We start from the raw sequence: 20997 nt of genomic DNA, 5'->3' as shown, positions 1-20997 counted from the left end.
TGCTATGGAAGTATCAGTTGCCATTGATTCTGACTCATGGCGACTCCATGACCACATGTGTGTCAGGGTACAACTGTGCCCCACAGGGTTTTCAGTGGCTGATTTTCTGGAAGTAGAGTGTTAGGCCTTTCTTTTGAGGCACTTCTTGGTGGACTCAACCTCCAACCTTTTGATTAGCAACTGAGCACATTAACTAGTTGCGCTGCAGAGAAGGGAACCATCAATTCCTCAAAGCTAAGTGTTAACACTTTTCTAAGTATAAATGGAAGGTTAGGAAACAATGAGACCCCTTCAGTGTTGCACTGAGTCAGATGCTGGATAAAGTCAGTTCTCTGTTATTCGGAGACAAATCCAGGGGAACGTTGTCAGGGCAACCTGAGTGAGCAGCGGAATGACCATGATTCTGTGCATTCTGCAGTGCAGAGATATCATGGAGGTCATTGTCTCATTTACTCTGTTCAGACTGGTATACTTGGGAAGGCAGTACTATCATTTACTGATATTCCCTTGCCACTGTGCCAGTTTCCTATGCCTACCATACCCTAAGGCCTGAATCTCTATCCTGTCAGAATTGATTTTTCCTTCCCCTCTATTCTTACAGCACTTTGTACCTTCCCTATGTGCTGTGAAGTGAACTTTGGAGGCAGGTGTCTGGGTTTGAATCCCAGCTGTGCCAGATTTCAGCTATGTCACTTAACCTTGGTTTTTTGTATCTGTAAATTAGAGATGATGATAACGCCTGCCTCAGTTATGTTACCCATATATCCAGAAATATGTTGAATGAGTGAGTGCTTTGGCCTCTTGATTTTACCCGCTATATACACGGTAAATTAAGGTTCTTGAACTCAAGCTGCTTGACAGGAGAGGGCCTTTTGAAAGTGTAAGACTATTAAAACTAATTTTTCTACTGTGTAAACCCATTGCTGTGGAGTCGATTCTGGCTCATAGCGACCCTATAGGACAGAGTAGAACTGCCACACAGGGTATCCAAGGAGCAGCTGGTTAGACTGGAACTGCTGACCTTTTGGTTAGCAGCCGAGCTCTTAATCACTGCGCTAATTCTGTTACCTCTTCTCCTTAAAACAAAGAAAAACTTTTTGCTTTTAAGCGATATTACTGCATGTGTTTCCTAATTTTTATTTGCGTCTTTGGGTTCAGGTAATGGCAATGAGATAAGGCAGAAAGCAGTGGTCAGGGGGACGCGCCTGTTGCTGTATCCCTGAAGACTAGGCAGCAGATGGCAGTGTGGTCTCTGCAGAAACAGTGCAGCCCCTTGCAGATCAGCAGGGTGTATCCGCGCAGGTCCTCCGGGAAGCTCTCCCCAGTGCGGGGATGTGCTCAGCATGTGGAGCGCTGTGATTGGACGCTGTGGCCAGGAGGGCTGTGAGGTGCCTGGTGCGGGCTCACTGATTGGGGGGAGGACGGAGGACGATATGAGGCATTAATTACGCTCGGCCCCATTGGAGAGCGTGAGTGGGAGGAGGGCGGGGTGCCGGAGAGAGGGAAGGTGCGCAGTGTGTGGGTGTGGGGCTTTGATTTACTTAAGTGATTTCACCTCCACGCAGGGCGAATACTGCGGAGGGAATGTTCTTTCGGAATGGCAAGTGCCCTTCCGGGGAGCGAGTGCGTTCTCTCTTCAGTCTCATTAGTGGTTTTCTGCTAGAGTTTTCGGGGATGGCTAATGGAGACCTTCCAGTCCCCAGTATAAGGGTAATTTTTTACTACCAAGATTTTGATTGACGCCAGTAGTATTATTGGTGTAGCTACACTCTGCAGTCAAAGGGCCAAACAGACCCTGAATGCAGAGCCAGCCCTTTTACATAACTCAAAATGCAGCCTTCATTCAGTGCTGGTCTTATGCCACGTCCTGTGCTAAGCAGTCGCAGGCACCATCTCATTTAATGCTCACAACAGCGGCCTAAAGTAGCTTCTGTTATTCCAGATGGTGACATTTGCTTGAATTTGCTTGGGGTCATAGTATTGAGTTGCCTTTCTGCTCAAAAATACCTTTCTCAGTGATCATTGTGGTAGCTGAAATTCTGCCACGGCATCTTTTCTTTGCATTAAGGCAGTGGATTTCTTTCTTTGCATTAAATACTGTTTTATTGCAGTGAAATATACATACTGAAAAGTGCACAAATCATAATGCATAGATTGATCAACTGTCCAAGTGAACAAACCTGTGCAAGAAATAGAACATTCATAGCCTTCCAGAAGCCCTGCTCAGTCACTACCCCCATTCTCTTCAAAGGTTACCACTATCCTGACTTCTACTACCATTGGATAATTTTTTTACAAAAAGTTTTATAACAGAAAATTTAAAACATGCATAAGTACAGAGGATAGTATGAGGAATCCTCTTTACCCATCACTTGATTTCAACAACTATCAGTTCATAGCCAGCCTTTGTATCCTTTCTACCTCCACTCATTCCCCCATCCGGATCCATTGGATTATTTTGAAGCAAATCCCAGACAGCATATCATTTCATAAATATTTCAATATATGTCTCGAAAAAGTAAGGACTTTTTTATCATTATTCCGTCTAAAATATTAATACCCCTTAAATATCGTCAGATATCCAGTCAATATTCATATATTCCCAATTGTCTCATAAATATTTTTGTAAATAATTTGTTTGAATCAGGATCCAAATTAAAAAAACCCAAAAACCAAGGAGCGCCTGATGGATTCGAACTGCCAACCTTTTGGTTAGCAGCCGTAGCTCTGAACCACTACACCACCAGGGTTTCCTCTAGAAGATAAGGATTTTTAAAAAAGTACAACTGTAATACCATTCTCGTATCTAATAGTTACTCCTTAGCATTATCAAATATTCAGTCAATGTTCACATTTCCCCAAATGTCTTATAAATTTTTTTGAAAATTTTCAGTTGAAATGGGATCCAGATAAGGTCCATACATTGCAGTGTGCTGAGATGTCTCCTAAATCTATAGGTTTCGCTCTCCCTTTCTTGCAGTTTTATTTGTTGAAGAAACCAGGTCTTTAGTCGTATAGAGTTTTCTACATTCCGAATTTTCTGATTTCATCCCCATGGTGTTACTCAACATGTTTCTCTACCTTCCTTCTATCATTTATTACTTGGAAGATTTTTGTAAGAGAATTTTCCTTCATCAGCAATGTAGTTATCCTGAGGTGTAGTTCATACAGAAGAGGCAGTTTTCAAATTAATGAGTTGGTTCCCTAGTATCCTCCAAAGGTTGCCAGTGAGGTTTTTCTTTTTCTTTAATTTACGAATGCATGGATTTAAGCATTTGAGGTATTTTAATCCATTGCAGTTTTTTTTTTTTTTTAATTGATAGGGTGTTCTCCAACTGTGCTCTGCAGAACCTTGGGAGTTCTTGGGCTTTCCAACTTCAGTCAAATTTCAGTTTTTGACTGTTTATGTACTGGGGTTACCTTTGACTAAAATAAACACTGAATTCAAGCATTGCTTCTGAAATTTTTCTACTAACATGCAAGCATATTGGGGAGGTGCTGTGGTTAAGAGCTAGGGCTGCTAACCAAAATGCCAGCAGTTCAGATCTACCAGCTGCTCTTTGGAAACCCTATGGGGCAGTTCCGTTCAGTCCTATAGGGTCGCTATGAGTCAGAATTGACTCCACAGCAACGAGTGGAGGATTATCAGCATTGACCAAGTAGTAGCTGTTGAATTACAGCATAGAGCCCACAGTGACTAGGACACAGGAGAAAAACCATTTTGGAGACGGGAGGGCAGGTCTGATGGAGACATTTGGAGCCCTGAGTTGGGGTTAGGGGTGTTGGGGGTAGGTGTGACCTTGGCCTTAAGTTTGCTTGAGTTAGCCTGTGTAGGGACCAAGGGCCCAGGTGACTTGAGTTGAATTAGATTCTTCATTCCTACTGAACTAAGTTTTTTTTTTCCGATTTTTTTCAGTTTATAAGTTATTACAAAGTAAGGGACATATTTTGATTTGGTTTGCTTTTTTTTTTTTACTCACTTACCACATCCAGAGAGAGTATTATACCATTGACATTTTTGAATTCAGGCAGAAACCAAGCACTATAGTCCTCTCTGACAGACATTTCTCCCATTAACTGAAGTTTAGTTTTGCTGTGTCATTTCAGTGGTGGAAATGTTTGGCTTGGTGCAGTAATTTTTCAGATCCTGCTCTTGGGCCTGATGGAGATTTTCTGAAGCCTGCTTTCCTAACTTTTGTCAGGTCGATATTTGCATCCCTGTGACATCTGTTCATTTACTAGGTTTCCTATTTACTGTCTGCTGGCTATTCTAGAGATGGGACTGACTTGTCCTTTGTACTCTTATTTGCTTAGTATATAGGTACACAAAACTGGCTCTTACATTTTTCCTTTTTTGGATCCATTTGCTTTAAAGCTTCCAGTGACAGACAAATAGGAAAAAATCTAAAAATCTATATCCAAATCGGTTCCTGTATTAGATTTTCCTACTTCCTTTTATTCTATGCATGCTATAGTTAGTATTTGTCTTTTAAAATATGATAAACAAATAAAATTTCAGCCTGTCTTTTCCAAGGCCACTTCTAGGAAGTACAATAATACGTCGTATGTAGTTCTTTATTACGTAAATTAGGCAAGATGCAGATATGGCCATAACTTAGAGCTTAGTGTTGACCGAATGGGTAAAGATAATGTACAGTTATATTACAAATCATGAAAAACTGAAATTGTCTATGATTTCTCCCCAGAGGCCCACAGGCTTCAACAGAGGCTCCATCTTTCCTATAGGGACCTTCCCCATCACAACTTTAGCCTACAGATCCATGCTCTTATAAGAGGCTTCTTTTACAGCACATCTCTACTACTAGTTTTGCAAGGCTTAGGGAGATTGCCATTTTTTTTTTCTGAGAATTGTATGCACTTTGAAGCTGTATTATTTTGATATACAGCAGGTTAAATTTATATTCCTATAATGCAATGACCCACCTAATCTGTGAAAAATAGTGCTTTTTGTCTTTATGTTTATTACATCTGATATTAACATAGCTTGCACCAGCTTTTTTTGACTAATTTGTCTACCGTATTTTTCCATGAATTTAGTTTCAACTCTTCTGTGTCCATGTTTTATATAGCTAGTTTTGTATTTTTAACAAGTCTGATAATCATTACCTTTTAACTAGAAAGTATCATATTTACATTGTCATTTTATGATTACTGATATAAGTAGATTTATTTCTGTCATTACTTCCTGAATTGTCCTACCTTTCTTGTTTGTTCGTTTTTGTGTTTGTGTGTTTTTAACCCCTCTACTTATCTGGAAATTATTTACTCTATTTCTACTCTTCTAAAGGTGGTTATCCTATAACTTTTAACATGTATATTTAACTTAAATTTTAATGTTAATCACATTCTGCTATCTTTTAGATAGTATATTTAGATAGCATTACACACACACCCCTAACGATATATTACTCTCCAATCTTAGCCATCACACATCTCAAGTCTACTTTTAGGGGTCATTTTCCTTCTTCCTAACACACATCCTTTAGAAGTCCCTTTAATGATTTTTTGTTGCTGGTAAATTCTCTGTTTATGTCTGTCTAAAAATGTCTGTATTTTGCCCTTATTCTTCAAAGATAGTTTTGCTGTGTGTGTGATTCTAGGTTGATAGTATTTACTCTTACTACTTTGAACATCTTCTGGCTTTCATTGTTCCTATTGAGAAAACACCTGTTGGTATAATTGTGTTTTCTTTGTAAGTTATCTTTTCCTTCTGGCTTCTTTTAGGATCCTCTTATTCTTCACTTTAAGTATAATGTATTATGGTATGACTTCAGTTTTAGTTATTTGACCTGACTTTATGTATTTCCTGAATCCGAAGACTCGTATCTTTTATCAAATCTAAAAAATTATCAGCTATTATCATATATTTTTTTCCACATTCTCTTTATTAACTTTTTCTGAGAATTCAATCAAATGTATATTAGACCTTCTTATTCTGTCTTCTGTATCTCCTAACTCCTCTTTCATATTTTCCATCTTTATATGTCTTTGTTGCATTCTGGGTAATTTCTTTCAGATCTACCTTTCAGTTTACTAATTCTTGGCCTCACTCGCTCTTTATTTATCGAGTTTCTGTTTTACAGCTTTGCTGAGGTATACTTTACATCTGATAAATTTTGACGTAGTACATATATATATGTCCTTGAAATCATCACCACAATTAAGGTAATGAGCTTATCTGTCACCCCCAAAGTTTTCTCCTACTCCTTTTTAATCCTGTCATCCTACATTTTTCCCTCCTCCTGAAAGCCTCTAGGCAACCGCTGAAATGTTTTCTGTCACTATAGTTTAGTTTGTATTTTCTAGAATTTTATGTAAATGAAATCATACAGCATGTGCTCTTGTTTTGTTTGGCTTCTTTCTTTCACCCTGTGTTTGCTTTTCCTAGGTTCCTGAGAGCACTTTCAAATCAAGACCACTTTAGACAATATTCTCAGTTTGGTATATTTTGGATCACATAACCAAAAACCGGTTGCCATTGAATCCATTCCAACTCATAGTGACCCTACAGGACAGAGTAAAACTGCCCCATAGGGTTTCCAGGGAGTGGCTGGTAGATTCCAACTGCTGACCTTTTGGCTAACAACTGTAGCTCTTCACCACTATTCCACCAGGGCTCACGTAGGATGCGTGAATTAACAACCTAAAGAGGCATATGGGTTGACTTTGTAGTTTAGAGAAACCTTAGGGGACAACTGTACTTGCTGTTTGTTTACCTTTGCAAGGTGCATTTTCTTGTAGTTCAGCTTTTTACTATAGGTATAGCTTTTTTTTTTTTTTTTTTTTTATAGCACTAGGTGGTCCTGGCTTTACTTAAAGACCTCTGAAACAGCTTCTCATCTTACAAAGGCCTTGGTTTTATCTTCTGTCCCCGATAAGCCATTAAAATTGAAGGTCTCTGTCACTGGAAATCTGCAAACACTCTTAGGGTAGCTGCTACCCTCCTTATTCCCTTAGATACTCAAGGTTTGTGTTCCCACATACCTTTGGCCTCTGACAATTACATCTGCACTTTAGAAAGCTCGGTCATATATTTGGAAAAAAATCTTTTAAATATTTTATTGAGTGTTTTATTTTTAGTATAGGAGAATTTTTAAAAAATGGTATTTAGTCTACCTTATTCCAGAAGCGGAATTCCATAAAATATCCTCTTTGAGCTAAGTATTAATATCAGAGACTTATTTTGTGTTCCTTCTGTGGTCATTCTCAAACATAACTGACTCTAGTGCTTGATTGGCTTGATCACAGTCTCCTGGGGGCAGCTGTTTAAAATTTTGAATTCCCATAGCCTCGCCCCAAACCTATGGAATCAGAATCACTCTCTAGGCTCTAGATATGAGGCCTAGGAATCTGATATTTTATGTCCTTAGGTCAACAACAGTATTGTGTTGCCTTCAAGCAAGAAGGGCATTTATATGCATTTATTATATGTGTGTTTATATGTATATTTATATAGAGAGAGATACATAGATACACATATGTAAAATATATACATTTCATTTTGGGGCATACTTTCATATTGTCTATACAGCTTAAGTTTTGTTAAAAATTAAAATTTCAGATCAGTTTTCCCATTTAGCCTTTGTTGTCCTCAGCCACCAGCTGCCATATGTATTCCTGAGTAGCTGAGTGGAAGGCAAGAAAGCATGTCGTTTGGCACATCCCATAAACAAAACCTGGACGTCTGCTGGCCCTCACTGAAATGTGAAGTGTCACTTTGCCGCAGCAGAGTCCAGAAGCCTGCAGCGCTGCCCTCTGTGCCGCAGCTGCCCCAGCTTTGCTGGCCATCCCCGCTCTGTGCAGTTTTCTGCCTCATTCATCACGTCAGTGCTCTAATGTGCGGTGATTGGTCACATATTACATTTAGCAGCAAACCTTTCTCTGACTTGCAATATGCAAATGTTATTCATAAGATCCAGGTCCTGCAGCTGTTGTCTTTTGAGGTCCTAGCTGATTTCACTTGACTGAAGAGGCCTTGGTGTGAAGATGCCTTGGTATGAAGGGTTAAAATGGAACCATGAGTTAGCACACTTCAGAGGTGACCAGTGAAGCTAACTCAGCCCAGTGTTTGGTTATACATTTCTGTGCTGTGTGAAACTCACAAGGAAACAGAATCCTGTGTGATTTTAGTTAATTAAACTAGTGGATTCTTATCTTGCCTTTTTTCGTTAAGGTATAAACTTTGAGTAAAGCGAGCTGACTCATAATTACCTGTCATCTCCAAACAAGAGCCTTCATTATGAAGTGATTGTGAAGATTTGGAGCCATTAGAGAGCTGTTTAATATCTATTTTGTGAGCAAGTAGATTTAAGACTATTAATTTGCCTTAGTGTGAACAGGTTTTAGGAACTTTTTTTTTTTAATATTCTTTAATAACCTGGCATCAGTTCCTTTAAGACAGTCATAAAAAAATCACTAATTACTTTTGCATTATATCAGGTTTTAGGGGTTTCGCAAAATTGTTTTCCCCTAGTAGCTACTGTCATTGAGAAAATTGTCCTAGGGAATCTGTTGTCGTCAAGTCGATTCCCACCCAGAGCAACCTGCAGAGAGACTGGTGGGTTCAAACCGCGGGCCTTTCTGTTAGCAGCCTACCACTTCCCCACTGCATCACCAGGGCTCCTGTCCTGGGATAGGAGAGAGGAAAAAAATGGTTAGAATGTGTTAAAAAAAAAAAAAAAAAAAAAGTGTAGTTACATTATAGTACTAAATACCCAGCAACAGTTTTTCAACAAAAACTTTTTAATTGATTACCTCTTGAGTGTCTCTTTATTGCTTAATACTAATTTTTTCCACCAGGGAGTAAAAAATAACTTGGAAATTCAAGCAGTTTATTTTTTCTCACTTCCTTTTTCTCCTCCTTCCCTCTTTGTTCCTTCCTTTTGTTCATTTCTTAAGGTATTTACTGAGCGCCTTTTATGGCATTTTCCTCAGGACTGAAAATATATCAATAAATTAAGTTCTTGCCTTCATGAATTTTACTTCTTGTGTAAGAGACAGATTATGTAGACATTTGTCATAAAAGTATTTCGGATTTTATCCTAAGTATGGTGAGAAGTCATTGGCTAGTTGAGACAAAAGAATAACAGGATCTGATTACCTTTTAAAAGGATCGGTCAGACTATATGAAGGATAGAGACAATAACTGAAGCAAGGTGAGGAATATTGATGGCTTAGCAGTGGAGGGGATGAGGAATATATATTTATATTTCAAATGTGGAGCCTATAAATTTGCCAACAGGTTGGTTATAGATTGTGAAAAAGAACAGGGGTCAAGAGGGACACCTAGGTTTTGGCTTGAGTAAGCCAGTTAATGTTACCATTTACTGAGGTGAGAAAGCTTGGGGAAAAGCCGGTTTGGGGCAGAAGGTTGGGGAATTAATGGGATATATAATGTTTTTTTTTATAATGTTTAGATACCTATTAGATGCCCAAATGGAGATGCCTCGTGCAGTTGGAAATACAAGTCTGGAGTTAAAGGCAGGATTCAAGGCAGGCATATCTACATATGGAATCTGAAATAAAAGTGTTATTTCAGACATACCAAGTATACCTATGGATGTTCTGCTAAAATGAACCAAAATAGGAATAGTTCAGGCTGAAAATCATTAAGGATCGCCAGGGTGCCTTTCTGGTTGATTCAGAGAATGTATAAAAGTCATTTGATAAATTTTAATTTTTTCGAACAGCTGGTATATTTACCTGGTTCGTAGTACAAGGAATAAATGTGTAAGCCTCCCTTGGCTTCCTCCCGTGGCACACTTGTGTCTCCTTTCAGAGATACTTCATTTTTAAAAACTGAATATATGTTAGGATTTTTCAATAATCCTTACTCCAATTAATCGTTTTAAAAATGTCCCTAATATTCCTTTATTCTTGTTAATTTATATAAAAATAATTTCTAAAAAAGAACAAGAAAGAGCGTCTGTTTTAATATTAATTTCATAATGTTGGCAACCATCTGGCATGAGTTCTGTTAGATTTTTCTTAGGAAATATGTCTATTTAACAAGAGTCTTTTTTTCTTCTTTGTCTTCACAGCTGATCTAGCATCTTTAATGGATAAAACATATGAGAGAAAGTTACCTGTTAGTTCTTTGACAATATCACGGGTAAGAAAATTTAAATACATATATATATATATTTTTTTTTAAAGAAGAAGAAAAAGGAAGAATGGAAGAAAGCCTCTTTATGTAGATCCAGAAAACCAAACCTGTTTCCATCGAGTCAATTCCGACTCATAGCAACCCTGTAGGACAGAGTAGAACTGCCCCGTAGGGTTTCCAAGGAGCAGCTGTTGGATTTGAACTGCTGACCTTTGTGGTTAGCAGCTGAGCTCTTAACCACTATGCCATCAGGGTTTCCCTTTATATAGATGAGGGTGTATAAAGAGACAATACCCTTTATAGGAAATATATTTTTCCAGAGTATGTTATATCTTTGCAGTTACTAATAGATATGGTGAGGTAGTGTCATAGATTGAATTGTGTCCCCCCAAAATATATGTATCAATTTGGGTAGGCCATGATTCCCAGTATTGTATGATTGTCCACCATTTTTTCATCTGGTGTGATTTTCCTGTGTGTTGCAAATCCTGTCTCTATGATGTTAGTGAGATGGGATCAGTGGCTTTTATGTTAATGAGGCAGGACTCAAATCTACAAGATTAGATTATGTCTTAAGCCAATCTCTTTTGAGGTATAAAAGAGAAACAAGCAGAGAGACACAGGGACTTAATACCACCAAGAAAGAAGCACTGGGAGCATAGCGCGTCCTTTGGACCCAGGGTCCTTGCGCTGAGAAGCTCCTCGACCAGGGGAAGATTAATAATGAGGACCTTCCCCCAGAGCCAACAAGGAGAGAAAGCCTTCCCCCGGAGCTGGCACCCTGAATTCAGACTCCTAGCCTCCTAGACTGTGAGAGAATAAATTTCTCTTTGTTAAAGCCATCCAGTTTTGGTTTTTCTGCTGTAGTAGCACTAGATAACCAAGACAGGTAGCAAATGTCTTTGGCTGAATTAAAATGTAATAAATTTACCACACTCTGATGTCAGTAATCACTTTTCTATGTCTGATTTATCTTAATATTTTTCCAGGATATGATACTCTGGTCTACTATACCATGATTTTTTTTTTTAAAGAGTTGATGCATTTTTCAAAGTAATACTATTTATTTGTTAATGTTAGAGGTGTTTTTGTTACCTAAAAAAAAAAAAAAAATTTTTTTTTTTTTTTAAGAAGGTCTATAAAGAATGCATGTTAATGTTAAGCTGCTATAGAGTGGTGGAGTGGAGAATAATATTAGGCTAAGAATCAGGAACAGTAATTGATAAAAACCAAACCAAACCCATTGCCATAGAGTTGATTCTGACTCATAAAGACCCTATACCAAAAAACCAAACCCACTGCTGTCGAGTCGATTCCGACTTATAGCGACCCTTTAGTAATCATTATTTAACATCTTCTATGCCAGCTATTGCGCTGGGTTCTTAACCTACGTTATCTCTGTTAATTCCTACAGTAGCCATTTGAAATAAATGTTTTCTCAGTTTTATACATAAGGCTCAGAATGATTGAATAGCTTGTCCAAGTTCCACAGTTCACAAGTGGAAAAGCTGGAGTTCAAACCCAGATCCCTGTGACATCAAAATTCTTTTCTTATGACTCCCTCAAATATATCTGGTCTTGTCTTTACCATGAATTTACTTTGTGACATTGAGTAGCATGGCCTCTCTCAATTTCCTCTTTTCCAGTATGGGGACATTAGCAGGGTTTTGAACCTGTTTGTACTAGTTCAGTCATGGCCAAAAAAATGAAACCAGAAGAGACCTGAATTTTTTAAATTTGAGTGATCCAGAGCCATAAACAGAACAGGAAAAATTATGGGTCGAAGTCCTGGAATGGGAGACTTGGAAGAGGCATAGTGAGCCTTTTCAGGAGCCTGATGAGTGAGATTGAGTTATTGCCAGAACTTAGGACAGGGTCTATAAGTCCCCTGTTTTATTCCCTCTCCCTCTTTGTGAGGTTTTAATTTTATTCCCAGCATGTATCATCTCCTACTTGATCTTTTTTGCCCCTGAGCCTCTACTTCAGGGTAGAATCCATCCTTGTAATAGTCCTTTTTATTTGTTTATTTGATCTATAATTAAAGAATATACTCAGGAGTGTTATGGTACGAAGGGAGATTGTGTTGGTAGAGAAATCACAGATTGACTGGTTCATAAGCAGAACTTAAATTGGAGTAGGAAAAATAATTACATGATTGAATTCTTGGATGAAAATTTGAGTTTTCATCTCTTGGGCCATGTTTTTTTAGCCATCAAAGCCTTCATCCTTTCAGCCATTGTGTTCCCATGTATTTGGAATGTGGAATATAGAGAAAAGATAAAAGAAAATATTAATGACTATAAACATAACTAATAAAAGAGCTGAACAGAAGATTTCAAAGGGTGGCTCGAGAAGACAGAGTAAAGTATTATAATGACATGTGCAAAGACCTGGAATTAGAAAACCAAAAGACAAAAACAGGCTTAGCATTTCTCACCTAAAAGAACTAAAGAAAAAATCCAAGCCTCAAGTTGCAATATTGAAGGATTCTACAGACAAAAAATTGATTGACACAGGAAGCATAAAAAGGAGATGGGAGGAATACACTAAGTCACTGTACCAAAAAGAATTGGACAATGATGAACCGTTTCAGGAGGTAGCATATGATCAAGAATCGATGGTACTAAAGGAAGAAGTCCAAGCTGCGCTGAAGGCATTGGTGAAAAACAAGGCTTCAGGAATTGATGGAATACCGATTGAGGTGTTTCAACAGGGGGATGCAGCACTGGAGGTGCTCACTCAACTATGCCAGGAGATTTGAAGACAGCTACCTGGCCAACCAATTGGAAGAGATCCGTATTTGTGCCCATTCCAAAGAAAGGTAATCCAGCCAACCAATTGGAAGAGATCCGTATTTGTGCCCATTCCAAAGAAAGGTAATCCAGCAGAATGCAGAAATTATCAAACAATATTACTAATATCACACACAAGTCAGCTTTCCTGGAGATAAATCAGAAGTGATTGTAGCAGTACATTAACAGGGAACTACCAGAAATTTCAAGCCAGATTTAGAAGAGGGCATGGAACAAGGGATTTTGTTGCTGATGTCAGATGGATCCTGGCTGAAAACAGAGAATTCCAGAAAGATGTTTACCTGTACTTTATTGACTATGCAAAGGTATTTGACTGTGTGGATCATAACAAATTATGGATAACACTTTGAAGAATGGGAATTCCAGAACACTTAAATTGTGCTTATGTGGAACCTGTACATAGACGAAGAGGCAGTCTTTCAAACAGAACAAGGGGATACCGCATGATTAAAATCAAGAAAGGTGTGCGTCAGGGCTGCATCCTTTCGCCATACTTATTCAGTCTGTATGCTGAGCAAATAATCTGAGAGGCTAGACTATATGAAGAAGAACGTGGCATCAGGTTTAGAGGAAGACCCATTAACTTGTGATAATGCAGATGACACAACCTTGCTTGCTGCAAGTGAAGAGGACTTGAAATACTGATGAAGATCAAAGACCACAGCCTTCAGTACAGATTACACCTCAACATACAGAAAACAAATATCCTCACAACTCGACCAATTAGGAACATCATGATAAACAGAGAAAAGATTGAAGTCGTCAAAGATTTCATTTTACTTGGATCCACAATAAGCACCCATGGAAACAACGGTCAAGAAATGAGATGACGTATTACAGTGAACAAACCTGCTGCAAAAGACCTCTTTAAAGTGCTAAAAAGCAAAGATGTCACCTTGAAAACTAAAGTACGTCTGACCCAAGCCATGGTATTTTCAATCACCTTATATGCATGTGAAAGTTAGGCAATGAGTAAAAAGACCAAAGAAGAATTGATGCCTTTGAATTATGGTGTTGGCAAGGAATATTGAATATACCATGGACTGCCAGAAGAATGAACAAATCTGCCTTGGGAGAAGTACAGCCAGAATGTTCATTAGAAGCAAGGATGGCAAGACTTCATCTCACATATTTTGGACATGTTATCAGAAGGGACCAGTCCCTGGAAAAGGATATCATACTTGGTAGAATGTCAGTGAAAAAGAGGAGGAACATCAGTGAGATGGATTGACACAGTGGCTCCAACAGTGAGTTCAAACATAGCAACAATTGTGAGCATAACAAAGGATTATGAGGATAACAAAGGACCAGGTGGTGTTTCCTTCTGTTGTTCTTAGAGTCGCTATGAGTCGGAACCAACTCAATGTTCCCTAAGAACAGCAGTTACAAATATAGCATGAGAAACTCTCTTGTTCAGAGCAGGGTTCATGTTTAGCTTTCAGTCAGTTTTTCTGTTCAAGGTTGTTGTATATTCTTTGTTTACATTAGCATAAAAGGGTTTTAAGGATGGAGCCGCAACATGTGAACATTGTTCCAATAAAATAGGTGTTTTCTTTAAGTTCAGTGTGTCAGCTAGGCCTAATGTATGGCATGATTTGTACTTAATCTAGGGTTTCTTTTTCTCTCTTTTAGTTTGTAGACAACATTTCATCTCGAGAAGAAATAGACCATGCAGAATATTACCTTTACAAGTAAGATTTGTATTTCGTTTAGCTATATACTCATAATATGGATCTTTGCGAACAGCTGTCTTCATCTTGCTGTTTAAAATATTAATGGATAAATATGTAAATACCAGAAGACTCTTGGTTCCAGGCTTTTTTTTTTTAAGTTCCCATCAGTCTTGAGATGCAGCATTTCAAGAAAGGGCTAGCCAGAGTATGTTTTCTGTAGTCAGGTACCAAGACATTGTCTCTGCCTTTTTCTTGTATCTCCTGGCTATCCAATGTATATGCTGTTCTTTCCGAATTACTGTCTTGGGAATCAAGAGACCCGTGGCCCAGGGCCTGTCTCTGTCACTCCGTAGTTATGTGGCTTTAGAAAATTCATTCCACTTCTTGGCCTCATTTTCCTTATCTGTAGAAAGATTCGTGTGAGTCATTTAAGTTCAAATAATTTTTTCAGTTTCTAACAGCGTGTTCAGTTCTTCCTCTGCCGTTGGTACTTTTCCATGTTTTTTTGTATTTTGAAGCTTCTCATTGGTTTCTACTGTAGTTAAAAGACATTTTACTGTTCATTTTTGATAAATACCCATTTACATTCTCTTTGCCCTGCCATTTTCCTTTTAGCTTCTCTTTCTTGGCTATAAAATGGAATTTAAAATATTAAATATCTGTGCTCTATTAGGAACGCAGTAAAGCTGTTATCTTAAGGGAAGGAGCGATTAGTTATTCATTGATTAGAACTCTGCATATAATTCATATATAAATTAAGATTAGTTTTATCTTGAATATTCCACCTTTTTTTCTATTATTAATATTCCTGTTTTAGCAGATTCTGTTAATTTTTTCATATATTTAGGCTTCTTATATAAACATAAATATTTCACTAGAACCATAATATAAGTAAAATTTCAATCATATTTCCTATTGTAAAGTTTTTGATAGACTGTGTTAAGCATTTGAGTCAAGGTTCCTTAAGAAAAAAATGTAAGACTTCTATGATAAGATTTAGAAGAGTAGCTAGGTTTCTTTGTTCTAACACAGTTCCACTGTTTCTTCTCAAAACACATTAATTATGGATTCCCAGTGGAGGGTAAGAAAGGATACGGAAAAAATAATTGGCCATCTTTTTTTTTGCCCTGGAAACTATATTGTTTACTGACTGTAGTGAGTGCCATGGTTAAATCGTGAGGTCCCTTAAATATAGACCTTTTATACGGTCTTTGTTCTGACTAGAATTAATTGAAAGAAATCTTACTTATTAAATCCAATCTGTTTAATAACAGTGGAAGGTAAGAAGGAGAGGGATAAAATACTATAGCATATCATAACATTGTATCATTCATTACCCTAGCCAAGTCATCCAGTTCATTAAACACGAACTGTTATAACTTCGTGGTAACTAGGCATCTACGAGATACACATTTTTTTTTTTTAATTAACATTAAGATCTAATAAGAATATATTTTCATTTCACACTATTATCTATTTTCATAAATCTGTTTCAATGATAGGTTTTTAAGTGCATATGTATATTTTTTAAACAAGGATGGTTATTTATTTAAATTATAAATGCTATACAATGACATGGAAAGAATTAAAACAGTAAAAAGAAAGTACTATTAAAAAGAAAAAGTTACCCTTTCCCATTCTTTAATTCCAACCCCATTTTGCTGAGATAACTATTTTAAATTGTTCTGATTTTTTGTTCTTTTAATTGTTACCAACATGAACCTTAACAGTATACACAAAGAGCTCTCTTTGATGGAATATGTCTGTTAAGTCCTTAGACAATATCTGTTGCTGCCTTGCTGTAAAAAATGAATTGTAGTGCACATAAACTAGCTTCTACCTCTCCTCTCTCATCGCTTGATTTTTGTTTGTTGCTTATTTTATTTCTTTCAGCATTTTCTTTAACCATAAATAATATTCTTAAACTGATAGTTTTGGTTTTAACTAAAGTGTTTTATACTGGAAAGGTAATTCAGGTGCATGGTTTAAAATTTTCAACATAAAAAAACAAACAATGAAAAGTAGATCTTTTTTTAAAAAAAAAACATATTCCCAGTCGTGTTTATTCACCTCTGAAGACAACTGTTTCTTGACTCTCCTTCTGTTATTAGTTTGTGCATATACAGACATATATGTGTAATCATATGTGTATTTTTTATTTAATTTTTTGAATGGGAAGTGCATTTACATGATTAAAATTCAAAGTAAGATATGCAGTGTAAACATTTCCATTCCTGTCCCCTATTTTAAACACAAAAGGTGATATATATGTGTATGTATATTTATATACATAATTAATACCTTGCTTTTTAAGCTTGTGTCATGGAGATGTCTCCATCTCAGTTGCTGCTGCTGCTGTTTATTTTTTTAAGAACCACGATCTTAGCTTTCCCTACTATGATAGATTTTCTTTTGGAACTTGTCAGCTAGAGGCCAATGTTATTTTATGGTGAATAATGGAAGCTTATGTATAGTTTGCTTTTATCAGTATCTCTTTGCTGGACTATTTAGTCATTAATTCTAAGCTCAGGACTACTCAAGTCAATGAGTGCTGTGCACACGCAGACAAGTGTGCCCCTGAGGCAGCTCTGTGTCTCCATTTTGGGGAGATAAACCTGCGTGTCACCAGTAAAATTGTGGCATCAGTAAAAGCCGTTATTTTCATGGTTATAACAAGCTTTAACAATTCCTATATTAGTATTTGATTGCTGCATTAATGAAATGTGAACTCGAGCCATAAAAATTTCTTCTTTCCACGTGGCATCCTCATCTTCATTCACAGTGTTTGCAAATTACATTTTTAAAGGCTTATTTAGGCTTTCAAATCATTTTGGAACCATTGCAAGCTTAAAGATGCATGAAATTAAACTTGCTCCCTTTTTTTAAGAGCATCAATAATCAGAACTGATTATTTAATCTGCAACATAATGATAATCCCTGAAGGGTAAATAATAGAAATTTATAACATATACAGCGTGTATTCTCTATATTAAAAATATAACTTTTTAAAATTATCCTTTTGGTTTTTAGCAAAAATATGGGGAATGCTGAATTAATTGTCATACAGTAAGAAGAAACTGTGCAGAATTCCACGGGAAGGCCTGTTTTTCTCAGAATACAGCTCTCTGCGTTGTCATGGAGAATAGCATGCCACATGGTAATGACAGCAAGTCAAGGTTGCATGGCAAACTGACTGCTGCCAACACATTTGTCCACGTTCTACCTTGGCCTGCAGCACCTTTCCTCAGCTGCTTAGCTGACCTGGCAGATACCAGGCATCCCTAGTTGGAGGCGGATGGCAGGTCAGGAATAGCTAGGGTAAGGCAGATGGCAGCCTGCATGTCTCCTGGTCCCGGTTGGCAGCCAGCCTGAAAAGGGAGCACCAAAATAGCTTCATTTTTCAATAAGCAAAAATATCCCAATGGTTCCTTGGAAGATGAGAGCTCCACTCCTCAGGCCTATGTCGCAGGAATCCATTTCTGCCTGTAGAGGGAGGGAGAGGCGGGAGTTTATTAGGAGGGAACAGCATGCTTGAGTTAAAACACTAGTAATTTTCCTTTGAGGCCATAGAGATTATGTTTTACAGCCGTGAAAGGATATTTTAAATTTCTCCGTCAGCATATTGCCAGATCTCGTTATGTTTGAGCATTATTAAGAAAAGAATAAGAGCCCAATGGGAAATAAAGGATGTTTAGAGTATTTTTTTAGTAACACTTCTATACTTTAACATTTCAGATGCTTTATTTAGTTCTTATTTGCTGATTCTTACCAAAGACCTGGGAGATAGTCTGTTACTACTAATGGCTCTTTATTAGAAAATAGCAGATTGTCACGGGTGTAGTACATGCCTTGCCAAAGACCCATGGGAGTTTTGTGATGAGAGTTAGTATTAGAACTCTCAGCCTCCTTCCTTTAAACTTGGCACTTCTCTTCCCACTGGTCTTAGTGTTTCAGCCTGGAGCTCGGTCACAGTAGGGCGTGGAAGCGAACCTTCAAGGGGGTCTATCCTGCCTTTGGCTCAAACATTCCACCTAACTTTTCTCTGGTGTGAATAGGTCCCCAGGAGTCTCTTGTCCTAGGAGTCCATATTAGTTCATGCAGCTATGAACATTCATGTACAAATGTATGCTTTCACTTCTTGGAGGTAAATATCTAGCAGTGAAATAACTGGAGCATATGGTAGGTATGTGTTTAACTTTTTAAGAAACTGCCAAATTTTTTTCCAAAGTGGTTATACCATCTTACATTTCCAACAGCAGTTCAGTTCGTCAACATTTTTGCCAACGCACTTAGCCATTCTAATAGGTGGTATCTCATTGTGGTTTTAATTTGTGTTTCCCTAATGGCTGAAGAAGTTGAGCATGTTTTCATGTGCTTATCTGCCATCCATATATCTTCTTTGGTAAAGTGTCCGTTCATATCTTTTGCTCATTGTATAATGAGTTGTTTGTTTTCTTCTTATTGCATTTTGAGAATTCTTTTCTAACAATCTGTGGTTTGACTTTTCATTCTCTTGTTTTTCGAAGAGCAGTTTTTTTTTTTTTTAATAAAGTTCAACTTGTCAATCTTTCCTTTTATTGAGCATACTTTTGGTGTCATATCTAAGAAATCTTTGCCTAATCTAGTGCCTTAAGATTTCCTCCATTGTTTTCTTTTAGAAATTTTATAGTTTAAGGTTTTATAGTTACGTCTATGATCCATTTTGATTTTGGGTTTTTTTTTTTTTTATATGGTACAAGGTAAGAATCAAAGTTAATTTATTTATTTTTGCATAAGAATATTCAGTTGCTTGAACACCATTTGGGAGTTAGGATTTGAACTTTCTCCATTGAATTGCCTTTGTTGAAAATCAGGTGTTCATATATGTGTGGGTCTGGTTTTGGACTGTGTTTCCTCCTGGGGAGGAGGACAGTACAGAAGAAACACTTGCCTAACAGATTTAATTTTTCTTGTCCCACAAGCTGATGCTTACCTTTTTTTTAACATCATGGTTTAGTCAGTATTTTTAAGTGTTAACAAAGCTACAGATTATTGGAATTATATTGTTCCCCCCCACTGAGGAGCTGAGAGTAGATAGTAGACATTTTCAGTTCTTGATTGCTAGAAGCAGATTGTTTATATTGAATCTTTGATTTGGGTGTCTCTTCTTCATTGACCTGTTGACATTCTCTTATTCTTTTCTTTCTAAAGCCTTATATTGACCTAGTTGGCAACTTCGTCTTTACTTTAGCTGAAATTACAAGGGAGGGTCATTTAAACCAGACCCTTCCTGGGTATGGGAAATGGATGCAAGGAAAACAGCAGACTTAGAAGAGAATCCGCCTAACTGGCTCCATCACTTCTCAGCAAAGTGTAGCAAGATGGGAGAGGCAGATTGATTTTTAGTTCCTTTTGAACGAGGTCTTTTTAATGCAGCTGTCATTTTCTTTAAGTCATTGTGCATTCCCAGAACATTGGATGCATCCATATTCAATTACCAGTGTTAAAAAAATGAAAGAAAACGCATTCTAAAGCTAGGTCATATTTACATTTCAGTTCATCAGCTTTCTTGAAATATCCATGATTCTTCCCGTTGTTATGGATAATCTAGAATTGCTATGACATGCTGATTATCATAATATTACCACTGGATTGAGAGATCCTAAGACAATATAAAATTTTGGTTGAGGTGTCACATAAATAGACTTCTATCTGAATCATAATAAAGAACAACTCTGTATAATGAGGCTATCTCTGTCTCCTGATTGACAATTCATACTAACAGTACAACAAATTTTATTAAAAGAAAAATTGCTAGAATACATAAATACACTACGTACTGTTTAATGTTGCTGTCAAGTTGTTTCCAGCTCACGGTGATTTCATGTGTGTCAGAGTAAAATTGTGCTCTAGAGGGTTTTCAATGGCTGATTTTTTGGAAATAAATCACCAGGCCTTTCTTCTGAGGCACCTGTGGGTAGACTTGAACCTCTAACCTTTCAGTTAGCAGCTGAGTGCTTTAACTGTTTATACCACCCAAGGACTCTGGATATTGTCTACTTAGTAATTTGTTTGGCACACTGTAGTCCCTAAAATAAATACAACATTAAATAATCATAAAATCGATATGTTTTGTTAAAATTTGTTTTGACGTTTTCATTTTTTACAAAAAGTACATTTGTTTTTCAAAAGAACTCTAGGTGCTTAGACTGGTTGCTTTAATGACTTTCTTCTCAAATCTGATTACAAAATCGAGATTTCTACACCTGGAAAATAAGTAGACGCTAGTGACCAAAAAAAAAAACCTCTTAGAAAAAAATGTTAAATTTTTAACTGCCAAAAAAGCTATAGTAGAAGGATCAATCACAGTAAAAATTTTAAAATCCAAACAGAAAAATTTAGGCAA

The 20997-nt window shown here is 37.2% G+C and overlaps 1 protein-coding gene across 1 annotated transcript in view; it reads left to right on the top strand.

Annotated features, from left to right (window-relative positions):
* The window catches only part of MRPS27 (mitochondrial ribosomal protein S27), a 96378-nt gene that overhangs the window by 12451 nt on the left and 62930 nt on the right, over nt 1–20997 (top strand). The window contains exons 3-4 of the mRNA XM_010588206.3: nt 10062–10132; nt 14572–14630. Coding sequence (XP_010586508.2) covers nt 10062–10132; nt 14572–14630 — 130 coding nt within the window. The remainder of the gene's footprint in view (nt 1–10061; nt 10133–14571; nt 14631–20997) is intronic.

Source organism: Loxodonta africana, chromosome 2 (assembly GCF_030014295.1).
Source record: "Loxodonta africana isolate mLoxAfr1 chromosome 2, mLoxAfr1.hap2, whole genome shotgun sequence".
Taxonomy (NCBI): Eukaryota; Metazoa; Chordata; class Mammalia; order Proboscidea; family Elephantidae; genus Loxodonta; species Loxodonta africana.
Note: the sequence above shows the minus strand (reverse complement) of the source record. Positions and strands in the feature narration are given on the sequence as shown.